Here is a 26,921-nt window from a genome sequence, read left to right as displayed (position 1 = left end):
TTGAAAACTCAGTTTCCAGTTGGGAAACATCAGTTAAATCGTTGTTCAGAGCTTGTGCAAGTTTGATTCGCTCACGCAGGATTTCTTGCTAGGAGTGCAAAATCTGGGCTCTCATCCCTACTTTGATGTCTAATTACCACAAGAACAGGGAGTAATCCAATGGTTAAAATGCAGTTATGATAGCTAATATTCTAACATGTACTAAGTAAAAGCAACAATAAATATGAGAACTTAAAGTTCATAATCTGATGTCTTACTGTGTATCTTTTCTAAGACAAAAAGTAGACAGAAACTGAGTTTTGCCTTCTGATGCCTGGTCAGTGCTGCAGAAAACCAAAGCTGAGTCATCCCAAATGATACATAAAGAGCCATAACAGTTAATTCTGCGCAGACACTTTCTGTAGCGTGATTTGCGATTCTTGCCTTTGTATCTGTGTGTGTATGAAGTTCTGTCTAAGGAAAAGCCAAATCAAAGAGATGATTTTTATATTCATCTCTGATTATGGTACAGCCTATACTCATTTTTTACGCTTTAGGATGGTGAGGTAAAGACTTAGAATCTGTGACATGCAAAAAAATGTTTCAAATATAATAAACTGCTGCATAGCAACACCAGACCTTAAGTAGTCAGAAAGTCTACCAGCTTCAAAAGGCATCACATAAAAGCAGAGGTTTGATAAAAATTTCAGCACTTCAGAATAAATGATCATTGGAGAGGATCCTAGAAATGGGCATGTATTTTTCCCCACTTCCCAAATAAACATCCACAGTAATTACACCACTTCTGCTGCACAAAACATAAATGGCTATCAAAAATCTTAAACAGTGCACAAGTTGCATGTTTGTTCTTCACACTCCTGATGGAAATCAGGATGAACTAACTGCCCTTATGCAGCTTGCACAACGTTTAAAAACCTCCCATCTAGACTTTGGGGTGTGGTGGGAGAACAGAGCAGCATCTAAGTATCTCCCTTCTATGAATTTGGAGAGAGGATGCTTCATCTGATGGACCTCTAGAGCGCAAATGACCCTTTGTCTCCTATATAAGCAGGATGGAGTAAATAAACCCAATCTTTCTAAATGTATCTCTCTTTTGTACCTAGATTTTGTACCTAGGTCCTTTGTGCAGGATCAAATGATTAAGAAGCCCCTGAAGGTTTGGATCCCAAAATCACAAATACAAGCCATCAATCCAGCAATTTCTATAAAGGTTGGGTTTACAAGTGAATTTAGGGAAGGTGTAATCCTATGGAAATTTGGGAGCAGGATTATAGATTGCAATGTCCGTCAAAGCAAGAAGACAGCCCCCTTGATCCTCATAAGGAAGAAGAGAGGCTCTTAGGAGTGAGCTGAGCCAGGTCAGACTAGCTAGCTGTAAACTGGTTAAACTGTTGTCTTGATGGGCTGTTTTATCAGGTGATGCAGGTTTAGGATTGTTTTTTGCTTTCAGTGATTCCACCTTAAGCAACTTGGAAAGCAGAAGGCAGGTGCTCTAAATTATTGATGGAAACTTTAATCCACAGTTTACTGCAAACAACTTGCAAAATTGAGCATAATTTTAAGAAAACATTTCTAGAATCCTTTGTAACTCTGTTTCTTAATTCATACACTGACAAGCTTGTTGAAATTACAAATTTATAAAGGTAAAATATATTAAAGAGGGCTTGTTGGGTTTGTCAGGCGTGCTACTGATGCAATATTTTTCAAGTACCAAGAAAAGAATGGCAATTATCACAGAGACACAAATAAACATGTTTATGTTAAGCCTTCTAATCTTTACCAGCTTTATCTCTAGATGAAATCTGAGTTGGTATAAGAAACTTAAAAAAGGTGCTAATGACACAAACCAGATATCTGCAAAAGTTAAGGGTCTGAGCAACCAGAAGAGTTAAAGAAAATTCTGATCACTTTTTCTTTCATAATCCCTGGATACCAAACTGTATGCATAATCCTTTTTATGCATAGGTCTGCTGTTCCTATACATAAGTAATGTATATTTTAAAACAAGGGATAAAAAGTAGGGTTTCCCATCTTTCATACTGTAAATAATACGTGGAAATTTCTTGTCAATCCACTTCACTTCCACTTTTTAAAATTCTTTTCAGAGTAGTTTCTCTCTGTAAGATCTTTCAAAGCAAGGAAATCCAATGCTAATCATCTGAAAAAACAGCAATATGGGAGATTTATATGACAACTTAGTAAAGATGCTACTTGACACTTTCAGCAAAAATTATTTTAGTTATTTGTCAGCTAGAAGTTTTCAGAAATAAGATTTTACAGTGACTGTAACTGATAAGGGCTGAGACCTCAGGAACAGAGACATAGGTGTACTGGGTAAGACCAAAGATCCTGTTAGCCCACTACTGTCTGGTACTCAACTACAGCAGTATAAGAACAGAGCATGTATCAGGGATAGATATTAAGAAACACATTCTTCTTGCAACCTGAGGCTCAGAGACTTTCTTAGTCAGAATTTGTGTCTTTGTGCTAAAAGATAAGACTAGGCACACTGAAAAGGTATCACAACAATTTTATAGATGTTTAGCTCAAACTGTCACATTTCAATGGAGGCTTGTAGACTGTGGGTCAGGCCTTCAGGTAATATGAGTTGATGTCGCAAAAATGAAGACAAAAGGATCTAGTGGGTTAATTATAAGTTTAATTATGGGTGTTTTTCTGAGAGTAGAACTGTGACAGGCCCATTTTTATCTCTACGTGTTAAAAAAATTATCTGGATTAAATACCTTACCCTCCAATCTAGTGTTTAATATCTAGGCTTCGGTTGTCAAACTACCCCACTCTGTATATAAATGGAAAAAATCAGTCTGGTCCAGATTCTTTTTCTAGGCGCCTGTAGCATTACATTCTAGTTTAAAAAAAATCATAAAAAAGGAGCAAAGGAAAGCTGCTCTTCTGCTAGCACCTGAGTGCTACTGATTTCTCCTGACGCTTGCTAAAAAGATTGGGAACTATTCCCCTGTTTTGCTGTAAAATATTTTAGGTCATGAAAAACTTAGAGCTGTGCAACTGTGTTGTTTTTGTACCTTGCAGCTGGGACCACAATGCAGAGAGCACAGGCTCTAGAGCCCTCCTTTTTCTAAGCCAGTGGCTAAAAATGGGCCAGCGGTAATTACCAAGGAAGCAAATGGCACACACAGAACTTGATTCTGAAGATTACTGTTAGTAATAGTACTTACCTAGGCAGAAGGGGAATTCTGTATTTTCCCAGCACAGCTGCAGAGATCTGCAAATTCTCCAGAACAAAGTCAGAGCTGAGGTAAGCAAGTACAGCCACTTGGTTTGAATGACTGCTGGATGAGACATTCAGATATCCACTGACACTGCTACTTCCTGGAAAATAACTGGCATCACTTTTAAAAGAAGCTTTAGATAAAATGCACCCGCTGCTCTGCGTCACTGGGCCACTGACATTTTAAAGATAGGTCACAGGTCTTGAGAGACTGCTAGAGATGATTTGGCTGATTCCAGGTAAATCGATTTTAGGAATTTGCAAGGAGTTTCTTTAATAGAAAGTAATGGTTAAAATACAAAATGATGGTGGAAGAGCATTAATGTCCACATAACTAATAACAGATGCTAGTAACAAATAATATTTATTAATATATAATAATTAGTGAACACTGAATAAAGGAAAGAGCACACCTTTTCATTTATAATTAGTCTGAATTTAGAAGTCGGATATGGGAATGTTTTTCTGTAGTATGGAAAATTCCTCTGGGAGCCGCTGAGCGCTGAGGTGTCTGACACGATGGGCCCAGGTCTGCGAGGCGCGGACAGAACCGGCGCGTTCTCCCGCTGCAGCCTGGAGAACAGTCAGTACCTCCAAGGACTGCTTGGCACTCGCGCAACCCGCTCTTATGTTCATCAGTGAGTAATGGATCCTTCCCACTTAGGTTTCTGGCTTCTTTCATGTAGTTTGTGCCATGGCTTTTAATATAATTTGAATCTGGAGAGTAGGGGAAGAGGCAGCAGAGATTCATTGTCTGTCGACAGATAATTCACCAATCTGAAATGGTTGTCTTGAATGTGTAAGTGTTCACCTTTGCCTTACCATGTATGACACAGAACAAATAGTTTTTTGATTGCAGTAACTGAACTGGGCTTTAAAATAGAAACTGAATATTTTTACTGTAGGCCTGCAAATTAAAGAACTGCAATTTTTACCTTTGCATTCTTACTAGTGCACTCAATTTTACCTTTCCATAGCCCTTTTCCATGTTTAAGTTACTTGTTCAATCAGGCATTTCTCTTGCTTGGACTATTCTGATTGAGATGCTTTAGGAAAGAAACCAGACAGTGGTTTTTTTTGCTTGCTCCAGATGTTTGCAATAGTGTGCAACCAAAGTGAATGCCAGTGGTAAAGGGATACTCTTTCACAGGAAATACTTTGCATCTGACACCAACCAATAGCTCCTTAGGGAAAAAAAGGTACAAATTTGTTAGCCAACAGTTAACAATTAAACAAAAAACAGAGAATGGCAGAATTAGATTAAGTATACAGCCTCCACTGACTGATTTTGAAAAACAAGCATAATAAATGACGAATATAAACTATTACTTTAGGATTACTGTAGAAGTATTTTCAACCACCGTTCTCCTTCCAATCTTACAACCTGTTTGCTTTTCCATTTTAAATGGAAAAAAAGGAACTTCCACTCTTTCCAAGCAATTATACAGAATGTATGCAACAGAGTAAAAAAATACATTTCATCTTGCATTATTCCTGTATTTTAAAAGCATTTTGAATGGATATTTGCAAGAGAAAAGCAGTTGGTGTGATATGGTCATCTTTTTCCTTTCCCGACCCATTTCCTGGTTTTATTTTCCTATATAATGTTGTATCAGTTAGCATTACGAGAGCCATTTTTGTTAATTCTGTCCAACAAGAGAATGGGCATTGAACTTCTAGAGCTTACTGTGAGAGCAAGTGGATTTCTGCATGTTTCAAGTATGTATATGCATACACTTCAGTTGTCTTATTCTTCCTGATGAAGAAAAGTGTTGGAGTAGTAAGACAAGAACTTGGTGTGAATTATGACATTGTCTTAATCTTGACTTCCAGTATATTTACTAGTTACTGCTCAGAAATAAGCAAACTTAATTCAGAAAGTATCTTGTTTCTTTTTTGTGAGTCAGAGTTTCTTTTTAAGGGAATAACTTTTTTGTTTTTAAAGAAGTAAAATAACGTAATGTCATTTAATTATACTACACTTCAGAATGTGCTTTTAATTTTTCCCCTTTAATCAAAGGCAGAGCCTTTGTTTTATTTCAGTCTACCCAGATGAACTTCAACTCTACAGTTTGGGGCTTAAACAGACAGTATGACTTTTTCAGTATAATTGTCAAACAGCGTACGAATTAAGAAGAGAACACTATATTCAGTTAAATGTAGGATAATGTTCACTTTGGAAAGAGATCAGGACAGATGCCACTGTTCTTTTGAGACAGAAATGATAAAAGGTCAAAACCTTTGTTTAACAAGTACCATGAAGGTCAGTTAGTGGCTTTGAACTATATCTTAACCCACTGTTTTAATTTAACCTATGATTAATTTTGATGATTTCCATGAATATTTTAATTAGCATGTGTCCAATACAGAGGCCCACGGACATTTAATGAAGTCTTCTGCCACTTTTTTTCTTTTTTTGGAAAAATACAAGGCTTGGTGTGTCAATGCTTTCCTATCTTGTATCAGTGTTACTGAATATTGCCTATAAGGAAAAATTCAGAAAAATAGAAAATAAGGTTTCATTTTAATATTTTCAAAATGATTGAGTTTGTTTTTCTAGGTAGCTCTTTGTTTAGTAAACTCTTTAATTTTATTTGGAAAGTTTGCAAATGTTTGAAATAAAACATTACATCTGGATTAAAAATGCTTTGTCCGACCTAGAAGACTTTTTTCAACTTTAATCTCTGATAAATAGTACAAAAACAAAATACTTCCAACACGCAACAGGAAATTAATTTTTAAGTCATGTACCTGAAATGCTAATGACTTGGGATATGTTGCATACAGTTCTACTTATATAATTCGCAAACTGATCATTTTGTTTATATTGTCATATATGGTTAAATATGAAAGTTTCATGGTACTGTATGAGCTTCTCCTAGGTAGGTAAGTATTTGGGGCCTTTTGGTATCTTTGTATTCTGCCCCCGCCCAATAAGAGACTTACAAGTGACTAAATTTAAAAGTAACTGAATTTACTGTATTTCTTTTATGACTGGTCTGAACGATTGTCATGAAAAGCTATTTGTGATTCATACTCATTTTACAATTAATCATGATCTCCTGCATATTCTCCAACTCTCTTTGTGACTCCATACACACAATAAACAGCATAAATAAAACAGCACAATCAAATTACTGCTCTGTGTGTGTGTGTGTGTGTGTGTGTGTGTGTGCGCGCGCGCGCGCGTGTTCGGTTAGTTCTATCTGTAGCACTGGGCTGAGATATGGAATCATTTTTTCCAAAAGGAAAAGTGCCATCTACTGAATCACCAAAACAAAAATTTGCAGCATCTTGAGAGATTTTCCTGAGAGATGTCCTTTCCAGTTACTGATCAGGCCAAGCCCTACTCAACTTGTGAGCTTTAATGAGATCACAGCTGGCAGTGGTATGGCTGAGTGCCACATTACTTCACTAAGTGTGCATTTAATGTGTGCTTGGGTTTTGTCTGGGTGCTTCTTTCTGGATTAAAAAGTGTTAGTGGAAGATCAGTGAACTGCACTTTGAAGGTCTTAAGCTTTTACTTCCAAAAGAACTTTCTCGGATGGAATTAAGTTTAAAGGGTGAAAATGAGGTTCAGAAAAAAAATAAGAGATCCTCATCTCGATAAGTGTAGCGGGGAATTTGCAAATGAGTCAACGAGTACAAAGTCGAGTAGTTCTTAATATTTCTCCTGATGGATCTGTGAACAGTTCTGGCATTGACACAGTAAAGGTCCCTGATCATCTTGTTTGTCCTTCCCAGGTGGCAGGAACTGCTTTGGATCACTCTCAGGTGTTGTGGGAGCATTTGATTTTTGGTGAGACTTCTTGAGCATTCCCTGCATTTTCCTAAAGAGCTGCAGGAGTCAAATTTCTGGTAAGAAACTAGTCCTTTTCTCCCCTTAGTGAACAGCCACTCCAGATTTTGTGAGGCTACAGCAAGACTTTAAAAAGAAGAAACTGATAACAAACTGGTAAATAACATTTATCTGCAGACATGGAAGCAAAAGAAACTGAGCAACTAGTTAGATATATTGCTTTGCTCTGGGACAGTTCCTGTTATTTAGCTATGGGTTACAGAGGCATAGCACAGTTTTTTTAGTGGCATAAAATGACTCTCAAGTAGGCCGGTGACCTAATAGGTCAATGAACTTTACTCAGAACCTAGAAAAACAAGTTACAAAAAGGTTTTTTCAGGGAAAAGCAGTTGATATTTGGATGAATACAAAACATCAGCCAATACATAAGTCTGCACACCTATTAGAAAAATTAATCTCTCTCTCCACCTCTAAAATTCTTTGTGAATGTTACTATAAAAGTGGGGGAATTGGTGAACTGGATACGATTCATACCCTTAAAAGTTTCGGAAAGTCTCCAAATGCGGTCAGAGGATTAAGAGAACTTGATAACCACAGGATTGTGGGTAAAGTCTTGTCATGACTTAAAACCAGCTGGTGAGATAGAACACAAATCATTTTTCATTTCTTAAAGTAAAAACATTTAGTGGTGAGAAAGAAGTCACAGTGTAGGAAAAAATGTCTAATCATGAACATTCTGTTAGGTTAGACCAAATTTTGAGGATCTGTAAGGAAATCTAGTGATAATTTTATGAACATTCTACTTTATTTTTGTAGGAATCATCAAACAACGTCTTATCTATTTAAACCGTGTTAGATATAGTTGTATACAGTATACTGCATACTTATACAGTATCCTTAAAAGCTTTATCCTGCAGCAGACTTTTTTCCCAATTTATGAACTGGATATGCACTGGTTTCCACATGGATAGTGTCACTAAAGGCTTTTCATGAATGTTTCCCCTTTTCTGTTCACACAACACCTGCAAAGAAGGGTATTCAGACATACTAATTGTTTTAAACTTATTCAACAACTTACGGACTGATTTCTTCTCAGTTTGGTGGATTCAGGTTGGAGCTTCAGACTGCATTACTTGGCTAACTTCAAAAATCATATGATGTTGTTGCTCATATAGAAACAATTAAGGAAAAATTACCAGCAGGAATGCTTTTAGAACTCAATGGTAGAAAAGCTTTTGCTTTGGTGAGATGAGAAAAATCTGTCATGAGGCTTGAGGAAAGTAAATACAAGGAGTCTGAAGGTGGCCTCCTTGAAATTATTTAAAAGCCCCATGATGTGCTTACGGAAAACATTTTTCTAATATATGCCTAGTACTAAAAAATGATTTCAGCCAAACACTGCAGATTTTATACTGGTAAAAGTGGAAAGATATTTACACCTGAACTACGACAGGGAGCATGGGAGTCTGGTAGTGGTGCTGTCAGCTCCTGTCTGTTCACAGCCCAGTCCCACACCTATCCCAAAGACAAACGCTTCGCCACCGAGTGAGGTTTTAAACCACGTGCAGACATTGCCCTGGGCGGCTTTTCTGCTTTCCCCCCTTTGCTTTAGTTCCATTGAAACATCCCAAGCTGCCAAAACTCTCTCCGAAACAGAAGCATTTACAGTAGCACTGTCAGGTGCGCCCGTGCAGGGCGATCCTCGAAGCAGGGCTTGGCGGTACGCCCTCCGCTTGCTCTACGTGGCTACCGGGCGGTAGAAAGTCCTCCAACAATTCCTTTTACCTGAACATGGCACCTTTTCGCAGTGAGATGAAAACCCGGGGGAGGCGAGCGGTACCTAGCAGTCTCTTCCTTGTGCCCCACAAGCGGATCTCTGAGTGGAGGTGGGGACAGTGCGTGTCCGGGAGCGGCGCCAGCCGCTGCTTCCGAGAAGGAGCCAGGTGTCGCTCATAAAAGCGGTTTTGACCCGCGCGCGTTCTGGTTCCTCCCCGAGCGCTGCCCAGCCTTCACTTCCCAGGAGCGCGGGGCTCCCGGTCACTCCGCTTGCGGGGCAGCGCACGGGGCTGCGCAGAGCCACGCAGGTGCCTTTAACCGGCTCGGCGGCACCTACCAAGCGCCATCCCCGGCGCGGCCTCGCCGCGGGAGCGTCACCCCGCGCGGCTCCTGGCGCCGGGCGTTGCGCCCCGGGGGGCGGTTTCGGGGGGTCTTTCCGCCGGCGGAGCGGGGTGCCGCGGGCGGAGCCGGGCCGGGCCGGGCGGGGGCGGAGCGGCCCTGCCGCCGGGGCCGCCGCGGTGCCGCGGCGCGGGGGGCGATGCGGGCGGCGGGCGCTCCTCCCCCGGCCCCTGTGGCGGCCGGAGCCGGTGGCGGGCGGGCGGGGCGCGGCGCAGGCGCGGCGCACGGCGGGCTGCGGCCGGGCCCCCGCGCCGCTCCCGGGAGCCGATGGCAGCTGCACAGCGCGGCCGCCCGGCGGAGCGCGGCGCGGCGCGGCGCCCCCGGCGCGGGATGCGCGGGCGGGCGGGCGGCGGCGGCGGCGGCAGCTCCGGGAGCCGGAGGGACGCGGCCGGGCGGCCGGCGGCCGCGGCGCTCGCCTGACCTGCGTGCGCCGCTGGCCGCGCCGGGCTCCGCGAAGGATGTCCGCCCAGTCCCAGGGGACCGCATCCTCCTCCTCGTCGCCGTCCGAGGGGCCGCCGGCAGCCTCCAAAGCCAAGGTGAAGGAGCAGATCAAGATCATCGTGGAGGATCTGGAACTAGTCCTGGGGGACCTCAAAGACGTGGCCAAGGAACTTAAGGAGGTGAGAAGCGCCGAGGGGCGCCGGCAAGGCGGGCAGCCCCCGCCCCGCTCTGCGCCGGTGGCGCCGCGGGACCCGCTGCCCCGGGGCTCGGCAACTTGTTTCACCACTTCTTCGCCACGGGCCGAGCAACTGGTGTCCGGGCTGGGCGCGGGCGGCCCCGGCGCGTTCCCGGGGGCGGCGGCGGGGCCGCGGCAGCCGCAGCCCCGGGGGCCGTGGAGCCGCCCCGGGGCCGGGCCGGGTGAGCCCCGGGGCCGGGCGAGCTCGCCCGGCCGCGCGGGGGCTCCCCGCCGGGCGCCCCTGGAGTTTCTGCCGGGGCTCCGTGGGGTCCCCGCCGGCGCAGGGGAGGTTTCGGGGTCGGGGGGGTCCCGCTGCCCGGCGGTGGCAGAGGGAGCGGGAGCGACTCCCCTCCAGCGGCAGCAAATTAACTTTTTCGGCTGCAGCTGCGCATCGCGGCGGGCCGTAGCCCTCTCGGCCCTCCCGGCCGGTGGGCGCTGCGGGTACCGGCCGCCCGGGGCTCCCTCCGCGGCCCCCGGGGCGGGGGGTCCTCGCCCGGCGCGGCGGCCCCCGGGGCGGCGCGGCTGCTGCCGGCTGCGCCGGGAGCTGGGCGCCCTGCTCGCCTGCCTCCCTGGCCGGGTCGCCGCTGCCGGCTCGCTTCCGCCGGTGGCGAGTGTCGGCTCCGCCAGGTCGGTCCCCGGCGGAGCGTGGTGACCGCGGGGATGCTGGTAGGCGGCGAAATGCTGCCGTCCGCCCGGAGGCTGCCCCGTTATCTTGGTTTTGCTACACAAGTGGTCGGCGGATGGTTGGATTATGTGCCGAAATTCAAGTCCAAAACCTCTGTGCGGTGCTTTGTTAATCCTGTGTTTGACAGTTGTAGCAGGCTGTGTTTTGCGCTATCAGATATTAGTTTCGTATTTTAACAACGCTGTCAACAAGTTTTATTCAACAGACTTTTGCCTTCCGAGGCAGTCCGAGACTCGCCCAGTGCTGCGTGCAGCGCTGAGGGGTCCGTACGCACCGCTCACTGATCAGAGCTGTTACAGTGCTTCTCACCCACCATTCCACATTTCTCACTCTCTCTTGAAAATATATCTATAATATCTCTTTTCCTTAACGCGCTGCTCTCTGGGCTTTTTAGTTTTTGTGGATATTTTCGAACGGGGATGAACGTTGTTTGCAGGGCAGTTCTTCGAACGCTGTTAATAGCGACAGAGCAAGCTGGCTTCTGCTGCTGCAGAAGCATTTTTCAGGACCCGGAGAGGATGTGCTGTGATCCTTCCCATGAATGTGAATCATGCTCTGCACATAATCACTCCTGGCTTTCCTCTGCTAAGCAAACAAGATCTCTGTAGGTGGAGGTCATGTGTCATCATTTACTGTGGCATGTTTTATCTAACTAAACTTGTCTCTTCTGGTTGACTGCGTCTGCGAAAGAGAGCTGGATTTACCTCTGCTTCGTGGGTAAATGGCTTTTGGGGAACTCCTTTTCCCAAGCAGAGGTGAAATGTAAAATGGAAGTTGTAGTGATACGGTGTTTTAACTCAATTAACAACTGTGCACACGTTAAAGGATGAAAAGATTACCATGTTTTGAGAAAAGAGAAATGTTTTTATAACAATGATAGTTACATCTTGTTTGCAATCACCCATGAGGTTTTAAGTAGTTTTTTCTCTAAATATGTGACTAATAAGCATTGTATATCCAATTGCCTGTGTTTGTTTGCAATATTATCTTTACGTGTTAAATACACTTTGTAGTCCATTTATTTTGAAAAGTCAGTAGAAGTTTGCTGTATGATTACCTCCAGTTGTCCACCATTCACTGTATAGACTCAGTCTATGCAAGACCTCTTTGGCGCAGCTGGAATATATACCTTTTTATGTGAAAGTGAAGTAACTGGTATTGTAAATTAATAATCAGGCTGTTTCATAGGTTGTTTATAGGTGTTGGAACGTACTGACATCTTTCATTAAAACATCTAGGAAGTTTTCTGGAATTAGTTTTGGCATATTACATGCAAAGCATAGCTGCATTTAGTGTGTGGTTCCTTACTGGAAGGTCAGGCGAAGTGATGAGCTAGAGGACCTAAAATCATGGTTTTCTATTCTTTTCTCTGAATTTCATTCTTCTTGAAATGTTTAGGCTACCCTCTTTCCTCACTGGTTGTTTGCCAGTCAGATCGTCGTAGTACCTTTTCTGTTGGTCATATTCCTCTCTTTTTAATCTACTGTTCTGAAAACAGCCTTTCATTATTTTTTATTTCTTTGTTTGCTTTTTTCCTAATGACTACTTTCATTTTTCTGTTTAAGAAGGGAGGGGGGGTTGGAAAGGATGGAGAGGCTGTAAAATCCAGATGCATAAACCATCAAGTTTATAAATTTTTCTGTAAAAACAGATGACAAAAATCACGTGGCTTAAGACTAGTACATGTTAGTGATTACTGTGTCTTAGAAGTTGAACGTCTGCCTCTCTCCCCTATCCGTCGGCCTGCTTAGGCTAAGGTAACCACAGGAGGCTGAGCCTGGAGAAGGGCTGAGTGGGGGCAGGCCAGGGCCAGCTCGCCGAGGAGGAACTCGGCCGCTCTTGTCTCCTTGCTGAACAGAAACATGGGGTGGGTGTGCTCCAACGGTAGGATGGGTTTTTGCACTGGAAAGAATTACTGTTTAAAGGGAATCGAGTAGCTGTTATTTGATGAATATTCCAAAGAAAAATCAAAGGAGTGCCAGAGGATTGAGTAATACTGCGTACTGCTTTAGTCCAGGCTATTTTAAAATTAATTCATTGAATCCTTTAACTTAGGTTTTCCTCCAGAGTACTGGATAAAAGACCTTTTTCTCTGGAGTCTGTCTAGAAAGATGACTATTACTATCTTGCTTTGCAGATGAAACTTATCTGTCAAGTACTTAAATAATGAGGTGATGAGCACTACAGGAAGCTGGGAGACATGGGTTAGCTGAACTATTTTGGGGGTAAAATGCATGATGTAGTCCGAATTCTCTGGCTGGTTTCAGGAGGGGTTGTAGGCAGGGCGTGTGTGTATGTGTGCATGTGGATGGCAGGGGGTAGAGATCTGTCTTGTCTTAATACTGATATTATCATTTTGAAGACATCCCTGCTTTCACATTTTATGATAATGTCACACATTCCTGGCGCTCTACGCTTGTTTACATTAAGGAAATACTTCACTAAATCATTTGGTAAATACTTTTTATAGTAATAAAAACTCATCATGCAGAACAAATTCCTGGAAGTTGTGTGTGAAACATTTGCATAGCTTTTAATTGGCTAAATATGCTCCAACCTTTTATCAAAAGGAAGCAGCTGTGTAGCTATTGCCAATGTTTAGAATAATCCAAAATGGAGGTGCATGCGAAGCAGAAGCCTTAATAGGCATTGCACATGCATCAGTAAATTTCCAGGCTTTCCTGGTCTACCTCCTGTCCTCTAAATCCTCCCAAAATGTCCTGGTGAAAGAGTGAATGAATAATCCTCCCTCATCTAACTGCTGTGTTTTTTTTCCATAAAGATGTGATATATAAAACTTGGGCATGACTTAACAGATAATGTTTTCTGGGCAATGGAACTAGGAGATGTAAAATTACATGGCTAAGATTGTTACGAGGTAGAAGACCTGTTTCCATCACCAGGTCAGTCATCCTTTTTGGGGGGGTCATGTATTCCGTGTTCTTCATTTCTGGATCAGGCTTGCCCTGAGCATATTGCAATTTCGACCCCAATGTTTTCCATTCCCTTGCAGTTTTTGTGTTCAGCCAACAAACAGTCCAGTTGGCAGGAAGGCGCTTCAGGTTGTTGCCCATTCATTGAGAAACTAGGCAGCTACGAGCTGTGTCCAGGACCAGGATTAGAGAAACAGTGATCAATCATGGATCGATATCTGGAATGTGCAGGCAGCAAAGTAACCAGCATGTTTTGGGATTGTACTACAGTGTGTGTGTGAGGGAGTAGAGTGTAAAGTTTAGGTACAGGATATGCTACGTGGAGACCTGGAGGTAGGCAGAACACAAGCAAGACTTTTCAATCCATTGCTGCTTCTCCTGCTGATTCCTGCCTCCTCTCCTTCTCTTTGGGTTCCTTCCAGACATTGAGGACCTGCAGCTCTTTTTTTCCAGATATTGGCAGCTGAAGGAAGAGGGTTTCAGGCATGTGTGCTCCTAGCTGTAGAAAGCCAGTAGATGTAGATGGCCTTGTCACGCAGAGATTCGGGATGCAGGCGCTGTTCATAGCGATGCCCGCGCCGTGGCCTTGCTTCAGGGATGTGCTGTGTGGACATTCAGATGTGATCAGTAAGGGAGTGTATCAGAGAGGGAGGCTGGAGCTTGCCTGTGGCTTACGTTGCAGTAGCTGGGGCTGGGGTCGGGGTCCAGTTCAGTTACCGGGACCAAGGTACCCTATCCCTGGTGGCATTGCCTGTTCCAAATCTCTCCACTAGCAGGCTTTTTTCTGATTCCTCGTTACAGTCCGTGGTGCCAGATGCAACCATGAACCCTACCTGGGTGTTTATTGCAAGTGCAGAGAATGATTCATTATGTAAGAGAAGCACAGCACAGCAACTTTATTGTAATCTGCCCAGAGGTCCAAACAGGGCCATAAATAGTCGTTGCAGTCAACTGGATCATAATTTTCCTTTCCTTTTATTGCTTGTGGTCTGTCTGTGAAGTATTTATACAGTTATACACAGTACAAAAGTGCAAATGTATTCAGATAAAATTCTCATGTCAGTAGTATCCATAAAGCTAATGAAACTAATAAGTAGCTAGGAACCTTAAAAACATGTTTTAAGGTTATCAGAAACATTTTAAGTGCTGGAATAGTATTAGGTGATGTTGGTTTGCATCTGATTTGTAATCAAAGCTACCAACAATTAGTAACTTTTCCTTCTTGTACAACACAATGAAAAGAATAACTAGCATATATAAAGCGCACTGCTTATTAACATTAAGAGGCCTGACAGAAGGAGGCATGCTGTCAAATTTATGCTAACTATTTTGTTTTTATAAATGCTCATGTCAGCTCCTTCATTCCTTTCATGCAATACTAGGCTCCTGATAGTAACGTGCATTGTACAACCATGAGCTAAATAGAGCATATATAAATTCAGTTTTCAAATAAAAATAGTACCATGGTGAAAATATTTATCTTTCTGCTAAATATATGAACTTCACACAGTCCATGCACTACTGACAGTGATACAGAAAACTAAAGTAGTAAGGCAAGACTCTGTCTGATGCAATCAAAATTTTTTTTGCCCTTAACTTCAGTAGGAACAAAAATGAGTTTCAAGATGACAGAGGTTAGTTTGGGGGCACTTCATTTGTCTTAACACTTCAGAATTCAGAGGAATCAATAACTGCGGGTGTGTGTGTACGTGTGGATGTGTTGTACAAAAATAAGGACTTCACTGAGTACCATCCATGAAGGTTCGTAGACTTTTGCCACTCTCTTCTGGATATGAAACAATACTTCTGTTCCCATTACTCACATTGGACAAAGTTTGGGACAGCTTTCCCACTTGCAGTCAAAAACTGCCAGTCAAATGACTATTCATAGTCAGTGTATACATAACTAGCTTGTATTCTTTCCTGGGGGAGGCAGGGGGATTTGTCCCTGAGTGTGAATAGCGCTTCACCTTAGTGGTGCCTAAACCATGATACGTTTATGAGCAGCAACACTATCGTCTTCTAGTTTTCCTTTGTTTTAGAGTTGCCAAATGTTGGTGGCTGGTAATGTAACTCTGGATATTAGTTCTGATCTTCAAAAGGCAGGTGAACCCAATGAGCGGTGGCCTTGCGTAGGATACCTGTACGTCCCGTTTGGACATCCCCATTTCATTTTTGCAGTGGATGTGGCTGTAACTAGCCAGGCAGAGTGAAGAGGTGTATTTTGCAGGCAGGCTGCTGTCCTTGCCACATAACTTAGGGCTGACATTCAGCCATGCAGGTAACACTGAGTCTTTTACTTGGCCTGTTGTAGATAAAGCTTTATTTTACTCTGCTACTGGTTGGGTTTGGGGGGTTTGGTTTTTTTGGGGTGGGGGGCAGGGGTTATTTTATAGATGCAACTTAGTTGCAGCTCATGTAGCTGATTTTCTTAAGGCAAAGGTCTTGAGGTAGCATTTCACTCAAACGTCAGTGTAAGGTGCATATTGTCTCTCTTCCTGAATTTTTATTGCATTAACCACAAAGCTGTATGATAAGAGCTGCACCCTATGCAAACTCCTTTCTCAAACAGCTTGTGTCTGGCTCTATAGATCATTGACTCTGGTTATTCTTGCAGTTTTCTTGCAGTATTGGCAATGCCCCCACATGCCCTTTTTTGTTATAGTCATGGGGAGAGGCAAAGCAGAGCCTGTTGTCATTGTGGACATCCCTAGCACATCTCTTACTGCAGCTTGCCCGTGTGGGTCTGCTGTTGCTGAATCGCAGGAGGTGGGAAGGCTTGGTGGCTGAGCCGGTGGCGTCTGTTTTAGTTTATAATTATTGTACTACAACAGATTGGAGCAGTGGAGAGCAATTGCCTCCAAACAGAAGGAGTACTGTCAGTTGTTGCTTTTGCAAAAATAATAGTATGTTCATGTCTTTAAAAGTTAACAAACTCATCTGTTGTTTCATGCAGCATGTACCACATTGTTTAATGAGGTCTGAGAGCACTGAAGCTGAGCTATTTCCAGATTGCATTGTAGATTATTTCTGAGTAATCTGAAAAATCTTGCAAATTTAAACACTTTTTATTTTTTTTCCTCCTTAAATCTCTTTTTGAGAACTCTGCAATGATTATTTCAGTCTTGTATCCGCTCTAATATTATGTTCTGTTCGTCGGTGTAGCATGCTTACAGGCCTTTCAGCGCGCAGCTTCAAGTTAGGATCAGTGTAACACCTTATTCACATTGCAGTAATTTGTATCATAAGTAAGAGAAGAAGAGGCATTTATACCTCTGAAAACAGTTTGATGAGGTGGTTGCTCAATTAAAGTGAGACCATCTGCATGTGGTTCCAAAAGTTTTGATGGGGAACCAGCAGTCAGGGTTTGGCTTCCTACTGAAGTGCAGAAAGTGAGATGAAGTGCTTTAAAGTCTTCAAAATGGTGATATTTTGGTAACTTATAACATTTCGTAGTTTATTGGAAATGTCAGGGTGTTAAAACAGGTAGCTTATCCGACCAGTGAGATGCAGATGCGGGGGGGGGGGGGGGGGGGGGAAGGAGGAGGAGGAGGAGGAAGATCTGAAAACATTAACAAATGACCAGCTTGGGCTTGCTTCTCCAGTATAGTTTATTGGTTTATACCCATGTGACTCAATGTCCTTCTTGTACAAAATTCTTGTGAAAATACAAAAAGTCAAGGCCAGTATTTTTTTTCTTTACTGCAATATATATATGAAAAAAGTGTAGTTCTTTCTTTGCACGCTTTGCTAGTGAAATTCTTTCTTGTTATATGCCTTCTGCTTTTTCTTACCTTTTTGTCAAAACTTGACAGTTCCAGTGCTCAATCACCGTTACAGTAAAAAAGTTTTTTCTTAAGTGGAATTTCCAATATTTCAACTGGAGCGCGTTGCCTCTTGTCCTGTTGCAGGCACCATGGACAAGAGTCTGGCTCCATCTTTCTCATATCAGGTATTTATTTGCATAAATTCCCCTCTTCTCCAGGCTGAACAATCCCACTCTCTCAGCTTCTCCCTGTATGAGAGATGCTCCAGTCCCTTACTCATTTTGTGGGCCCTCCGCTGGACTCGCTGCAGTATTTCCGTATCTCTCTTGTACTGGGGAGCCCAGAACTGGACACAGCACTCTAGATGCACTATCAAAGAATCGGGTAAATTCAGTAAAAATACTATATTCTACATGTTAGCTTCCCTGTATAAATATTTCTTAATTTGAAAATTTAAAACTAGCTGAGGAACGCATTCTCTACTTTTTCATTAAAGTTGCAGTAATAAAGAGTTATGGACTCATCATTACTTGCAGTCTGAATTGCGGCTTTACTTATTTTCAAACCCAACAATACATAACAGATTTGCAGTATAACCTCCTATTCGAGTTTAATGATTGGAGGCATGCAAGAGTTGGGAGCTGGTGTTCGTGAGTGTGTGCAGCCGTATGACGTGACTGGAGCATGTGTGTGACGTTAGGCAATGATGATGGGAAGGGAAGGCTGCAGCTCCTTCTGCTCTTACAGGAATGCCACTTCTCTATAACATCATTTTGTGAAACTGTGATATATCCTTTTCCCCACTTCCAAATTAGATAGTCCTGGCAAACCCAATGCAATTACTCAAATTAACTTTGTGAACCATTCAGGTTAATTTTGTCCCTGTGCTCCAGCCTCTGCAGCTGTCAGTTTTTGCTCACCGTGTGTTTTTTTTTTTTCCCCCCCCTTTATCATAGCAATCCCTCCATCTCTATAGGGCTTTTCATTTTCTTTTCCTAGCCCTTTTCCTCATTTCCTTCATATCAGTTTCTGTTCCTCCTGCAGTTTGTGCCCTGTATGTACTACAGTATTAGTGGCTATCAAAAAGGCATCTGGGTCATAAAATGTGAGAGAGCTTGGCTCTGCGTTCTTAAATGTTGTATTGGGGGAGTCAACATCAAAACTCTAAGCTTGGTCTTAAGAATTTCAGATGCCTTTCTATAACATTAATCTTGGTAGCACAATTGCTCTTTTTTTCCTCATGTATCTTTTGCATGCTAATAAGGAGATCATTCTGTATATATCTGGAGGTATTGTTAGTATAGTTTGTATCTCAATTTTAGATCTGGTATAGCAACAGAAATCCGTGTTGTTCAAATCCCAGAGTTACCTGGGTTGTTATTACAAGCAAAAGCTTTTCCTTTAAAGTTCATGATAGGTTAAACTGACATTGTATTCCAGCTTTCCAGTTCAGCATCCAGAATATTTAAAATTCACTGCATCTTTCCTCAAAAGCCTACAGTGCTACTGTCTTTAACAGTAGTTTTCACTTTCCAGCTAGAGCACACATTTCTTCTCTAGATGTTGTTACTGATGACCGCAGAGGCTGTTTAGATGGGCCAGGTTTATGATGGTAGGTGGTCTGCACTAGTGCTACTCTATCTTTTATTTTTGATAGCTGGGGTGGTAAAGCCTAGCCTATTTGTCTTTCATTGCTTATAGGATAGGGACACTTTATGGGACAGTTTTAAGGTTCATTAAAACTATGGCATCTGGATGAAGAAGCGTCCTGTGTACAGACTCTGACTGTTTCTGGTGGTTTGTGTCGCTGAGGTTGTGCTGGAAGAAGTGAACTATACAGGAATATGTACCTTAGAGGTGGTAAAACAACAGCCATTCCTTGAAATCAAAGTACAGATGGTCCGATGAACCTGGAAGGCTTACAGAAAACTGGTGCTTGACTGGCCTGGGAGGGTTCTGCTGAGGCAAGATTAGGAGGGCTGGTGGTGGTTGGTTGCTTTTGTTGTCAGCTCTTGACAAGTGCTTTGGGCATGCTTATTTTTCACATGGTTATTATTTGATTCAGTCCATTAAACAAACTTCAGAAATTTGAATGGTTGGGTTGTAAGCGCTGGAAATCATGTGAAATCACTTCAGTTAATGATTGTTTTCCTTAGCTGTCTTAAATCTTCCCAGGCAGAACCTCTGGCGGTGCGACACTGTGGAACCATCAAGGTAGTTGACTAAGCTGTGACTTGAAATTAGCTTGATCTGTATTGTGGGAAATGTAGCGTCCTGGAAATATAATGTCCTTTTAAAGGTGAGTAAAACAGTATGGGTGTTCAGACTCTTCCCCCCGCCCCGGTTCATTCTGATGCTACAGATGACATTCTTTAAAGTAGGGATAGATGTATAACTTGCACAACAGAAGGTCATAGTAGAGTAGATGCTGAAGACAGTGAACTAGGAAAAAGTCTACTGCACAAGACTGAACACTTATTTAGTACGGACTTTACATAGTCTGTTTCTTTCTTCAGATTAAAACAGGAGCAAGAACGAGGTATCAAATGGTGTGAGCAATAGGAGTATTAAATAAACTGCTGTGAGGGAGTCTTCAAACTACTCAGGTTTACTTTTGAGGAAGATTGGAGGGATATAGTGAAACTGAGGACACTGTAGTAAGCTTAGAATGATGGCTTCTATGAGCTTTTTTCCTGTTTCTAGGCAGGTGCACTCTGAATAAGCTTAGTTTGGCTTTGATAGAGCCATGCCAGTTCATATCAACTCAGATGCCGGCCTGTTGTCCATAAGCAGTGCCACTCATTCTGGAGATTATTTTGTGGTTGAAGTTGGTTTCCGATTCGTGGGAAATCACATTCTTCCTGTCAAGAAAAATTAGAAGCTTAGTACTCTTATAGATAATATGAATTGCAGTGCTGAGGTAATAATTCTTTTTTTCTAAAACTGAAGTTCCTCGTGCACCAAAGAATCATAGTCTAAGATTGATTAAAACTAGAAATATATAGAAGTTTTACATTTAGATGTTGGGTAGCTGTTTGAAATGTCATAAAAAAGGACAGCTTTACATCTCCTGTTTACTAGTGAATCTTTTCTGGTAACTGTTGCAAGATTATTAGTATTACATGTAGCATCCTAGTGGAAAACCTGACTGCATTTTAACAAATGATGGCAGTATGCTATTTCCAGATGAACTCTTTGCTAGCATCTTGAATCAGAACTGACGTCAAGTTTCTTAAAAATCAGAGGGGGGAAAAAAGAGCATGCCACTTTTCTAATACTTTTAACAGCAGGTTTAACATACATTCTAGGTTTTCTCCGTATTTTGGTTGTCTGTTGCAGAGCTACATCTAGCTTAGAATATAAATTATTTCTGAGATTGAGTGTTTAACAGACTTTAGTCAACCAAAGGCATAAAATAAAATACTAGAAGCAAAAGCTAATAAAAACCCCTCTGGGTGAATTCTTTCCATAGCAAAACTGTAAGCAACCTTGACTTGATGCTTTGTATTTTTAATTCCGGTATAGTTAATAATGTTTATTATGAAAAGAAGGCAGAATGTATATTTCTGTAGATTTTGTGGATCATTTCCAAAATATAAAGCGTGCTTGTTATTGTTTAGATTTCACCACTTCTGACAGTGACAGCTCATGATATAGTATTAGTGTCTCAGTATTATATGACAGCTTCTAAAATAATTTTTGTTTCTTTTATAGCTACCTGTTGAGAGGGTAGCAAGGCTCTGAGGGAATCTGGAATGTTTTTGAGTCTTAATGTTCTAAAATCAAGTTCTTGTTTAAATACCTGCTTGGTTTATATAGGCAGAGTATTTTTTGCAAGTTCCTCTTTTATTTTTCAGCTTAATTGATTTTCTTAATGAAGAATGAGGCATCATTGTTATCACTGTGAATTATAGATATGATATTTCACCCTTCTATGCATGGTTTCTTGTTCATAATGGAACCAAGTTGTCTGTTACATAAATGCTAATATACAACAATTAAATTTTGATCAAGTGGCAATAACTATTACATTTTATGATAATTAAATGTCTATTTTGAACAGATTAAATTGTTACTTCTTCCTTGTAGAGTAACTGTAGTCTTGCAACAGTATAGAATGGCTTTTCATTACAGAACTTTCTTTTAGACTGTGGTGAGCCTGTATAATAGAGGACAAAACCATAGTGTCTTGCTTTCTTCTGACAGAGCAGCAGCAAATGTATGTGGCTTTAAGTTTTCCATCATATGAAGGAGATATTCTTGGAGTCTTCATGTGCTTCCTACTGCAGACTGCCATACGATACAGATGCAGGAAGCATAGTACAGTATTTTTGTGAATGTAAGCTATTTAATCCGGGTAAAACCCTCAAATAGGCAAACAAACAGTGAAAATAAAATTTTGTTACGGTTTTAGTAGCAACATTGGTTATAAAGAAGTTTATCACAAAGTCCTTTTCCCTTAGCAGTACCCTTATCTTTGATTTGGTTCTGCTTCTGATTTTTATACGGTGTCTATTTGAGATGCAAATTACATATGGTACAACAAATTAACATACACAGAGTGTATGGTGTGTTGTGGCTAGACTATTTGGAGAACTTGTCTCCTGTGACATAGACATGTGCTTTACATGATTTTCTCTGTCCAGGCATGTATGTCCTCATAGGCTATGCAGAGGTATTTGCAAGATGAGATAGCCTGGTGCTGTCTGGTCTCCTGTATCATTCCAGTATGAACATCTTTAAGATCTCTTAAGGAGATCTTAAAAGTGAGTAAAGTGCTTTCCTAAACGAGAAGGCATGGTGAATCATTACATTCAGCAAGATTTTAACAATTTTCTTTTTATAAAGGTTCTATATTGTTATTCTGCCAAGAATACATCCTGGATGAATGTTGGTACCATGTTATCATCTTGATTTGCAGAATGCTCTTGTGCCTGTGTCAGTCCTCCTTGCCATGTGTAACAAGATTGGTAGTTTTCACTACAGATATGAAGGAAATCATAAGTGTAAAAAGTAGGAATAAGAATTATGGGGGAATTCTGTTGCCTCTACGTAAAATCTCAGGAAGTTTAGGAGCTGAAACTGTTGATGTAGAATGGAAGACTCAGAAGAAGTACAGGAAGAAAGAAGGTGAGAAAAAGGAGGAATGCCAATAGTAGAGGAGGGTAGAGCACAGAAGAGAAGGCTTTGCTTGACTATTTTCTCCAGTTAATAAAAAAGAGGATGAAGTTGGAGTCAAAGAGCTTCCAGCCATAAGCTCAGCGTTTTTAGGTTGGCAGGCCCATTATTATGGGTTTTTTTTTTTAATTTCATGATTTTTCTGTGTGGTGGCCTGTATGTTTTATTTAAGAATAGAAGACTAGAAAGAACATAATACATCACTGAATCCCAGTCTTTTCTATTGCAGGCAGATCATACAGTTCTTTTGTGAGTTTATCTAGGTCCATTTTAAATATAGCTAGGTTTTGGGGGGGGGGCTCTTTTCTTTCTACTGTTCCCATTGGAAGATTATTTTATGAAAATTGATGTAACAGCCAGGAATCTTTAACTTTTTTAGCCTGTTTTGTTTTTTTGTTTTTTTTTTTCCATACCCAGGTTATTTTTGCTGATGTTGTCATTCAGCTCAAGTATTTCTTGAATGTTTCTTTCTCTACCTGCAGTTTATACTTTGATACGTTAATAGAGAACAGTCTTAACTGTTTTTAGTAATTTGATAGACTCTTCCTTCTCTTGAGGAAACAGAGAGCCTTTCTACCCCTGTTTCGACTGGATTAATCTTTCCAGAAGTGTACGCAATAAATGTATTGGTGTATAGGTGAGATCTAACCAGAGCTTTGTACAATATTTCTTATCTGTTGGGGCTATCTCTTCTGGTACATCCTGGAGTTACATTTCCATTTTTGTATCAGGTGGGCAGGTTATCACCTGCCACACTATGAACACCTCGTACACAGGGGTCCTTGTCCACACAGTTGTATGAATTACTGAACTTTCAGTTTGTAGCATAAAGCTATTTTGTTTGTCCTTGCAGTTATGACAGTACATATTGCACAATGTGAATTTTATTCCACTTTTAACCATCTGTGAAATTTACTTTATCCCCTGTGTATGGTCTTCTGGCTCTGTCTTCAGAAAATTTCTTCAGAGCACTTAAATATTTGTGACTGGGTCATTAATAAAAATATTAAATGAGATCAGTCTAAGTCTGGTTAAGGTGTTTCATTGCTTTTTCCTCCTGAACCAAATCTACTTTTTGCATATCTAGAAAAATCAATGAATGTATAGAGTAAACAGCAATCTACCTTGGAGCTGGCATTCGCCATGTAATTAAGTTGTGGAATAACTTGCCATTTTACTTTCTGGGGGATTTGAGTTTTCGTGGATTCAAGAGGTTGGACAGAATTAATGAAAAAGAGCTCGCTAAATGCATAGAAATGCCTAGAAGCCAACCACAAGTATAGAATGAAGCACGGTTATCAGAAAAGTCCTGGGCCTCAGGTGGTTGTAGTGTAGGAGAGTACTTGAGAAGAGTACTTGCCATGCTCATGTACTTTTTCTCTAGCATCTGTTTTTGGCCACCACTGGAGAAAAGTGCTAGGCTAAGTAGAGCTTTCGCCTCATCGAGTATGACCATTCTTATATAGTTTATTATAGTTCAGCCCATTTTACTTACTGCCTTTTATCTTTTTTTCACAGCCATTTCCAAAATTATGGATTTCGGTTTAGATTAATCAGCCTGTAGTTTCTATCCTCCTATTTTAAATATAAAAGTAATATAACATACTTTTTCCCCCCCTCACATGGTACCTCATCTGACTGGCAAGAATAAAAAGTCTTGCTACAGGAGTTGAAAATAAATCCATCAGAGTAGCAGAGCCAAACTTGTCCCACACTGGTCACTTTAGTGCATTGGGTTGCTAGGGTTTCACTTCTGTCTCTGCTGCTCAGAGTTTCATTTCCATTATTTATCTTGCCATTGGATAGGCATTACTGATACTTGGTGTAGGAATAAAAGCCAGGTAGTTTTACCGTCACTCTTGAAAATTGATACAAATTATTTGGGGACCATCTGTCTGTATCGATCTTTAAAGTATAGTCACCACCATATTTCCTTCCTTTTCTTCAGACACATCTGATGAAGAACCTTTCACTATTTAACATCTGTTTCAAAGTCTAATTCAGGTAGTTAATTATGTCTTTAACTGAACATGCTCGGTCGTATCTTTCTTTACTGTTCAATCTTTATTTCCATGAGTTTTTGGTGGCCTGTTTATTTCTACATGCTTTTTGAGGTAGTTATTCACCAAATTACTTCTGGGATTACTTTAGGATTATGATAATTCTGATTGTTTTTGCACTTGAATAAATTTCGGTCTTCCTCTGTAGCCAAATCCATGAGGTCCTCAGTTCAGGTTGCTTTGCTAATCAGTCCCTTTAGTTTCTTGAAGTTTGCCTTTCTTAAAGCCAAGATCTAGGTTACAAACCTATTTCTGTTTGTTCTTTCATTTTAAACTAAATGTATTAATCTGCCATCACTTGATCCGGGGTTATTTCTATGATTGCTCTTTCTACAAGGTCTGAAAGAAGGTCTAAAATAGTATAATCTCTCTCAAACAGTGACTAGTTGAGAAGCAAATGTCTGGTTTCAACCTCAGGAATACTGGTGCATTACCATTAATAATAGTAACTTTGCCCGTGTTACTGGAAGTACTTGAGTTAGAAGGAGATGGAAGTCTCAAATAACAGCCGATGAATGCTCTATTAGTTTACTGGCCAATAAAGCAGGTTCAGCAGGTTTAGTTGGTCAGAAAGGTTCAAAGATTAATAGTTACAAACATTTTTCTGAGACAATGGTTTCACCACAGTAGTATTATTAAATTACTTAATATTACAATAATTTCAGTGACAAATGTTGAGACCATAAAGAAACAAATTGAAACAAAAAGACAAACTGAAGGAAACTGTTGTTGGTCATCCGAGTCAGTGTGATGTCTGTGCAGCCTGGCAAGGCAAGCTGTAATGTCAGGAATCCAGCTTTAGGAGGGATTTCGCTGAAATTATGCCCCTTATCCTTGCTGCTCTTATATTTGCTTTTGCTGGTATAAACTTCCTCTTGGTCACCTTGGTCACCTATAGCTCTTGTTTTTATGAAGGAATATGTTCCCTGTGATTTTTCCAGAGTCGTGTTCTCCTGTTGTTGTTTATAGAGTTATACATGTTCCTGTTTCTTTTGGGATGTTTGTTATTATCTTGTTTTTTGGAAGTTATAACATCATAGTGTGCATCTCTCTGATATGCTTGACTGAGAAAGCATATGCTGTAGTTTTGCTTTTTCTCTTCTGGTTTTCTATTTTTAACAAAAAATAGAATAGATTTCTACTTTCCTTTTTTCCTCTGCTAATACTTCTTATGGGAAATGAAAGCTATTTACATCACTTAAACTCTGTCCTTGTTCTAAGACAAAGCGATGCCTCTAAGTAACTACCTTTGGGCTTTCTGGCCTAGTTTGCGTTATGGCAGCCCCTTAATTCTCTGAGCGAGTGAACTTTCTCAGTGTTTTGTGTTTTCCTTGAGGGTTATGATTCATCTGTTGTGAAACTATGGCCAAAGAATAACAACAGTCTGCTGGAAATGGCGTGTCCTCTCTGGCAGATTTTTTTTCCTTTCCCTCTCTCCAGTTAGTAGACTTCTAGTAAGGTTTCTCAAGCTCTGGGAAATGTTATATTAAGTTACCCAATTAAAAACAAGGGTGATAGCAGCTGAACATAGTGATTTAAGTGGTGTTCTTTTATGAGGGAGTGACATGAAGCATTTGTCTCTGCATGTTGTTACACACCTACTCTATCAGTGAAGTAAAATAGTATCTGTATAGTCATGTCAAAGGAGCTCTGTCAAAAGTGTCTGGGCACATTTTCAAGATCATCAAATACCAGTCTCTGAAGAGTTTATTTGGTTTTGCCGAGTTAATTTTATTTTGTTTTGCTTTGTGGGCAAACGTAATCTGGTACAGGTAGTAGAACGTTACTAGATTGCCAGATGCTTCCCACTATAAAATTCCATCTTCAGGTGTTCGTAACTTTTTGTCTCAGTAGTTTGAACTGAAACTTTCCTTACTGAGTTCTTCATCATGCTGATTTTTTAAAATCTTATTTCAGTCTAAGTGGTGGATCTACTTCAGAGGAATAAGCGTGGGGGAAAATTCATTGTTTTCATCATGTTTTCTGTATTCATACTTGAAAGTTTTCATTCCCCTTCCTCCTTCTGCTTTAGCAAAGGAACTGAAATTTGACCAGGTGGAGTGTAGCCTATATATTTAGCATGGAAGTCTGTATGACATGACCAAGAGATGCAAATGCTCCCTCTCATCTGCTATGACAAGTCTGGGTCCAGGACTCCAACCTGTAAGTGTAAGGAGTCTTTCTTTACCCCCACCTCCTCCCCTGAGTAAACCACATCGCTCTGTGGCACTGAATTGGGTGGGAAAGGTACGTGGCTGCAGTGAAAGGAGAAGGTTGAAGGGCAGGTTGGGAGCAACCTGCGACGAGGCTGCCGAGATGCACTCAGCCGGGAGGCAGAGTTTAGCATGGAGTGTAAAGGAAACTCAGCGGAGGGGAGTGGGAAAATGACCATGAATGA

The 26,921-nt window shown here is 41.3% G+C and overlaps 1 protein-coding gene across 4 annotated transcripts in view; it reads left to right on the top strand.

Annotated features, from left to right (window-relative positions):
* The first annotated feature begins 8,974 nt into the window (after nt 1-8,974).
* Nucleotides 8,975-26,921, top strand: part of LOC135323450 (protein Largen-like) — a 151,911-nt gene continuing 133,964 nt past the window's right edge. For all 4 annotated transcript variants that reach the window (XM_064501522.1, XM_064501520.1, XM_064501521.1 and 1 more), the window contains exon 1: nt 8,975-9,844. In XM_064501522.1, the coding sequence (XP_064357592.1) occupies nt 9,683-9,844 (162 nt within the window). In that variant the 5' untranslated portion in view covers nt 8,975-9,682. The remainder of the gene's footprint in view (nt 9,845-26,921) is intronic.

This window comes from Dromaius novaehollandiae, chromosome Z, assembly GCF_036370855.1.
Source record: "Dromaius novaehollandiae isolate bDroNov1 chromosome Z, bDroNov1.hap1, whole genome shotgun sequence".
Taxonomy (NCBI): domain Eukaryota; kingdom Metazoa; phylum Chordata; class Aves; order Casuariiformes; family Dromaiidae; genus Dromaius; species Dromaius novaehollandiae.
This window is presented reverse-complemented; position numbering and strand designations above follow the sequence as displayed.